Source organism: Heterodontus francisci, chromosome 5, assembly GCF_036365525.1.
Source record: "Heterodontus francisci isolate sHetFra1 chromosome 5, sHetFra1.hap1, whole genome shotgun sequence".
In the NCBI taxonomy this organism is placed as follows: domain Eukaryota; kingdom Metazoa; phylum Chordata; class Chondrichthyes; order Heterodontiformes; family Heterodontidae; genus Heterodontus; species Heterodontus francisci.
Window position 1 is genome coordinate 102,079,757 of NC_090375.1, and position 6,972 is coordinate 102,086,728.

Genomic DNA, 6,972 nt, shown 5'->3' on the forward strand with positions numbered 1-6,972 from the left:
CAGTTCAGGGCACCACATTATAGGAAGGATGTGATTACAGTGGAGTGGGTGCAGAGGAGATTCACCAGGATATTGCCTGGGCTGGAGTGTTTCAGCTATGAAGAGAGACTGAAAAGGCTAGGACTGTTTTCCTTAGAGCAGAAAAGACTGAGGAGGGACCTGATTGAGGTATACAAAATTATGACGGGCATTGTTAGGTTAGATAGGAAGAAACTTTTCCCCTTAGCGGAGGGGTCAATAACCAGGGGGCATAGATTTAAGGTAATGGGCAGGAGGTTTAGAGGGGCTTTGAGGAAATTTTTTTTAACCCAGAGGGTGGTTGGAATCTGCTGCCTGAAGAGGTGGCAGAGGCAGGAACCCTCAACATTTAAGAAGTGTTTACATGAGCACTTGAAATGCGATAGCATACAAGGCTCCGGGCTAAGTGCTGGAAAATGGGATTAGAATAGTTAGGTGCTTGATGGCCGGCACAGACATGATGGGCCGAAGGGCCTGTTTCTGTGCTGTATAACTCTATGAATAACTCTAAATAAAACTCTTGGTCAGAAACACTTCAAAGTATATCTGCAGATTCACACTGGAATGGCTGAATGCATATTCATGTGCATACATCAATATAAGAAACTATACCAGTGCTCACTAACTGATTAGACAGCTGTACAAATCAGACATAATATGGTTAATTGAATTGGAGTATGAATTAGCCACTAAAGCTATTATGGGGAGCTCATGTCACAGTACATTCTTAAGGAGGGAGGGAGGAAGGAAGGAATCGAGGGGCTGAATCAGGATTGTGGACTATTAGACCTGGTGTTCTGTTTAAAATTATATATTTTCCTACTTATTTTGGGTTCATTCAGATGCCACTGAGTTCCTTTAGTCAAGAAGGAGCTTCAAAAAAAAAAAGACCTCACTTAGTGATGAATCATAGCGTAATGATGCACAAATTGGAACGGTTGAATGTAGTTGTGAATAAACCAATGAAGCACACTGCAGATAAAGTAGAATCATTAGATGACCAACAGGGTACACACCTTCACTACTGGATATCATAAGGAATCACCAACTTTGGAAGAAATTCTGGATAATGAACGCATTTGGAGTCATGGATAATGAGGAATGATCTCCAGCAATATTGCATACCACAAAACATATTTTTTGGAAATAAATTCTCATTTAAATAGGCTTTACACAGATTTCCAAAACCCATCTGGGTGTATAGTGACCATTTTACTATCCATTCTATTAGGTTATGTTAAAGTGATGGTTGCAGCCAGATGCCAATTTTTTCTCAAACTAATTTAGGCCCTTCAGAGCCAATACATTTGGGTACTTGGCAACTCGCCACTTTAAAGCGACTATTAAAATATCGGCCATTTATAAAGCTCAGCTACATAAAAATTAATCAACTGCTAAACAACTCATGCGATTGTTACTTTGGGCACTTGGTGATATAAAGTGGCCAGCATGGTCAGATAATTTCCACCCCCCACCAGTCCGAGCTAAATACAAAAACCTCATATTCTGAATCATGTTCTGACTGGAGTGAAGACCAAGCAAAAACAAATATGAGAAGACAACATGCACCACAACATAAAAATAATTAAAAGAGGAAAGCTTGGTATATGGAGGTTTTATTAGTCTATGGCGAGGGGGAGGGGAAATCCTCAAACCAGTGGTTGGAATGAAATACAAATTTGATATAATGGCCATGATCCCACCTCCCAGCCACCCCTTACAATATTCAACTCCCGACCGCCTGTTTTTCATGCACAAAGCAGGCAGCTTGCAGATGGACATTGTCCCAATACATGCAGCAAACATCCTTACCCATTTGTACAATCCCAAATAACTGAATCATAACAGAGTAGTAGAAAGACCGAAGGGTGGGAAACAATGATCAAATAGAGCAGTGCAGAACTAAAGCACGAAATCTTGAAGTGGCACACCAAGATAATACTTGGTAAAAACACATAACAAACTATGCAACAAGTCGGGGACAGCAGGGATTCTTTCATTTCTAGTCCTGCTTGAGCCTCCTTAAATTTCTCATGTTATCTAGTTCTGTATTCACAATTAAGGTTATAAACTTACTTGAATCTATATTATCCATTGCTCTCAGCATTTTAAAAATCTGGATCATATCTGCTCTTTTTCTTGTCTTTAATGAAAGAAACTTTTTTTTAAACAAGACTCTTTCTAATTTGCAGCTCCAAGGCCTGGAATAATCCTTGCCACTGTTCTCTGAACCCAATGCTGTTTGAAGTTGAAGACTGTCAATGATATTCTAAATGTGAACTCAAACATCTGTATAAAAAGGTAAAAATAATGTATTTTCACTTTTTTAATGGGAATCCATTCATCAGACACATTTCTTATTCTAATCTAACTGTATATTTACTTTAAATTACAACTATAATTATCCCATCCGCAGAATAAGACCTTAAAAAAGACAACTGTAAAGTACTTTTATTTACAAAATATCACCATCATTCACTATTGAGTTGTCTAACAAATGAATCTACATTCAAACATCTAAAAAAGCAGATCAAGCCAGCTAATATGTAAATGAAGTACAACTTGCGCTGAATCTGTGACCATTTCCCTTCAACCCCAAGGTTTTATATTGTTGGTAGGTTGCATTGTTTTATTCAAATGTTGCAAAACCATTGCAGTTTATGAATAAATAGCTCCAAGTTTATTCCTGTAAGACAGAATGTACAGTTTTTTCCTAAATAAAAAAGGTAAATGAATTTCAATCATCTCCATTGATAGTATCCTCACCTCCAAAGCAAGGTTTTGGGTTCATACACCAAACTTAGCCAGAACTGCAAATATGGTGAGGCTGGACCCAGGATCTAGTGTGGCTGAGCAGTCCAAGTTCAAATTTATAGCTGCTACATAATTTCCTGGGTTATACCTACATGGGGAACCCTTCACACTTTGTGGTTCTGGATTCAAGCAAAAACTAATGTGATCAATGGTATGATGGTCAGTTAGCTCAGTTGGTTAGATGGCTAGAGTGTGATACAGAAAGATGCCATGGGTTCAATCCCCATACTGGCTGTTGTAGTTCATGGAGGTCTGCCTCCTCACCTTACCTATACATCACCAACTGTCTCTCTCTAATGGAGAGAGATGTCTGTGGTCCTCTGTGACTATGGCAACAACATACACATTCAGTGATAGATACTGAACCATCCCTTTATTAACAAATTACTACACATGGGGGGAGGGGGGGAAATCAACACAACACGTTAAAGGACAAAGTAACAGCAATTAAGAGATTTCAAAAAACTTGAATTTATAAAAAAGAGTCACATCCTCAAGATATCCCAAATTAAATCCTTTTTGGAGCAGTTACAGTTGTTATATCTGGAAAAAGGCAGTTTGCACACATCGAGGCCCCACAAACAACAAATGAGGCAAATGACTAGTTAAAGTCCATTTGGTGACAGTGCTAGTTGAGGGCGGAATGTTGGCCCCAACACCAACACTTCTTCCACTAGGGTTATTGGATCTTAAATGCCCACACAAGCCAGAAAATAGGGCATTGATTTAAAATCAAAACCAAAAGATGGCTCCTCTGACAATGCAATACATCCTCCACATTATCAGCCCAGATTAGGCACTCAACTCCTGGATTTGGGCTTGAACCCACAACTTCTGATGTAAAAGATAATAGTGATGTGAGTTCCTTTGATAAGAGACTTACCCTTAGGTTATCTTTCTGATCTTTCCTTCTTTGAAATTTGAGTGCTCGAATATGTTATTTACAAATGTCACCATCTTATGTCCAGCCAAAACCAAACTAAGAGCCAGACATTAACAGGGTAGCTTGTTCCCCTGATTATGTTAAATACCCACCAACTCTATCCTCCTCGATGAAGTTATTGACTTGGTCTTCTCAGCATGCAAAACAATGAGAAAAAAACTTCATCTTCTGTCCAATCTATTTACTGTAAACTGGTTTTCTTTGGCTCTTAAATAGAGAACTCATATAGACTCTGACCCAACATCTGAACCTTCCTATTATAACTGCAGACCTGGGATTGAGTGTGCTCCAAAGCATGGTGTATTTGCACTACTTAATTAATATTTTGGCCATGCGTCCTCTTTGCAGCCAGGATGAAACAATCTTCCACATTTACTTGCAGTGCCAAAGGCTGCTGCCTCTGAAGATTTGCTCCTCAGTTTCTGGCTGTATTTTTCTGCAATATTTATCTTTATCATAAGGCAAACAAGTTGGAGGACCTCCTAGTGGGTTTACCTGGGTCTGGTGAAATATTCCATAAATAAATGTTTAAGATCGCCAGGGAGGATCTTTTTAATTGTTTAGAACACACCCAGGAATACAGGATGCTAAATCCATCACCAAAATGATCAGACAATTTATGATCTGGAATTACCTATACCCAATTTAAATTGGACAGAACTATTTAGTACTTTTCAGTACTACAGTCTTCGTTTATAAAGAAGGAAGCAATAGATAAACTGGTGGGATTCCCATTGACATCATCAGCTCTAATGTCCTAACTCTAGCACCCTCAAAGTGTCATGTCTTTTATTAGTCTCTTGAAAGCTCCAGCCTATTACTAGTATTGCTTGTCCATATCATAGGCAGCCTTTTTTTAAACATTTTTTTGCTGATGTAGCTGCCAACTCCTGCCCAACTGTTTGGTAAACAAGAAACGCTAGAGTTGAAATTAACACGAGAAGTAACCCTATTAATTAAGCAACAGATCAATGACAAAAATAATGCGTCCGATTTAATTCCTGTACTGGGCAGCTTCTTTTACTTTTTTGGGAAAAATACATACGATTTTAAAACAAACGCCCATGCACGTCAGATACTCTGTTTCTGAACTGCTGTTGCAGACTGGCCAGCATTATTGCAAATGTTCAGGGCCCAATTAATGTTCGTGTATGAGGGACACGTGGAACTCGTCCTATTAAAGCGACTGTAAAACCTCCACATGTTGAATTAAGTTTTCTAGAAAAACAGGAGCCAGTCGGTTGAAAAGCACAGGAATCTCCAATAATTAGCTATTTCAACTGTCAACGAATGAGCCGCGCACCAGGCCGCGCATGTTCCGTTTATTGTTCCCAGAAAGGCGCGTGGCGCCCTGAACATTCGGCTGATTGTTACGGTGAAGGCGCACGCGGAGCCCGGTGACGTTCCAATGATTGCGACGGAGGCGCGCCCGCGCGCGCGGAGCCCGGTGACGTTCCAATGATTGCGACGGAGGCGCGCGCGCGGGGCCCGGCTTGCTTTGACAGTTACAAGATAATGGCCTCAAGCAGCTCACCGTGCTTTTCTTTGACACCATCTTATCCATCTTCTTTGCAATTCGGACAATATCTTCCTCCTCCTTTTTACTCATAACGGTTATTCGTTTGCAACTAACCAGACTTAGTGTTTTTTTTTCTCAACCGTAACAAAATCCCTCCAGCTTCTCCGACCTGCAGCCGCAAGCGCCAAACACTCACATAGAGAAAGCCCAAAGTAATGGAAAATCCATCATGTAAATAGAGGCAGCACTCTAAACAGACCCAACTAATCAATACATAAACGCCTGTGCTTTTCTAATGTTGAGCATTTGCAGATTTCCCCCTCCCCCCTCCGTAAAACCAAACTAAACTGACGTGTGAGGCGGGGCGTCTGAGTCATTGTCATGTGATTCGACGCGCGATGAGTCAGGCGATTACTTTTTTCCTATCTGTGCGGTCTGCTAAAGCGGTAAACTTGTGTAGCTTCTGAAACCATTGTTAGTTAACTTGTTCTTTTATATGTTTAGTAAAAAGTTGATACTGTTTCTAACAATGCACAGCTGTGCCTACTATTTAAAGAGGTATTGACGCATGTTTCCAGCAGATTGTTTAAAGTGACTTGTTGTTTTGGTGGACACCTTGGTAGCCGGCATGGTTCCTAAAGTTTTATGAAAACGTGAAGTGTGCATGATGGCATCAAGAGGTGCTCTATCACCACCTCGGGCTCTTGAAATCCACAATGCAAATGCTGCAAAAAAGGGAAGAGATTCGAGCCAACACTCCCCCCTGCTCTCATGCTCACATCTCTGTCCTGGGATTGCTGCAGTGTTCCAGTGAATATCAACGCAAGTTCGAGGAACAGCATCTCATCTACCGATTAGGCACACTACAGTCTGCCGGACTGAACATTGAGTTCAATAATTTCAGAGCATGACAGCCCCCCACTTTACTTTCATTTTTAGTTATTTTTTCTTCCTTTTTTATGCATTCCTTTTTACATTTTTTACAATCTTTTTTTGCATTTATTTCATTTCATCTTAGTTTGTTCAGTTTGCTTACCCACTGTTTTTTTCAGGTTGTTCTTCAGGTTTGCACTTGCTGATGTTCAATATTCAGTATATTCACACCTAATCTGTACTAATGCTTTGTCTTTCAACACACCATTAACATATGTTTGCCTTTGCTCCGTGACCTTTTGGTCAGCTATGTGGCCTGGTCCAATCTGCACCTTCTCCTTTGTTATCTCTTGCCCAACCCCCACCTCACTTGTTTATAATCTGTGACTTTTCTAATATTTGTCAGTTCCGAAGAAGGGTCACTGACCCGAAACGTTAACTCTGCTTCTCTTTCCACAGATGCTGCCAGACCTGCTGAGTGAATCCGGCATTTCTTGTTTTTGTTTCAGATTTCCAGCATCCGCAGTATTTTGCTTTTATATAAGAGATTCGAGCCAGCCTGGGCAAACTACACTCTTGTGACAAAGCTTGACTAGGAGTTGGAACCTGGGCAGGTGGTGACATTTTTCAGTGATTGAGGAAGAAGTGGATGGACTTGATTGAGACAGGAACAGGAACAAGCTGGTGCTGAGGAAATTCTCTCAGTATAGCCAACCACATAAGTACGGTCCTTTTAAGAGCTGTATTTTCAACAGGAAAGAGCAGATACTGGTGAAACATATGACCAGTATCGTACAGCACTGCG

The 6,972-nt window shown here is 40.5% G+C and overlaps 1 protein-coding gene across 4 annotated transcripts in view; it reads right to left on the reverse strand.

Annotated features, from left to right (window-relative positions):
- Window positions 1–5,628, reverse strand: part of tcea1 (transcription elongation factor A (SII), 1) — a 65,950-nt gene extending 60,322 nt beyond the window's left edge. Inside the window, exon 1 of one of the 4 annotated variants that reach the window (XM_068031842.1) lies at window positions 5,310–5,628. In XM_068031842.1, the coding sequence (XP_067887943.1) occupies window positions 5,310–5,384 (75 nt within the window). In that variant the 5' untranslated portion in view covers window positions 5,385–5,628. Of the gene's footprint in view, window positions 1–4,820; window positions 5,177–5,309 lie in introns of those variants that run through there. The other 3 variants (XM_068031840.1, XM_068031843.1, XM_068031841.1) reach the window with 3 other exon arrangements.
- Window positions 5,629–6,972: the final 1,344 nt, after the last annotated feature.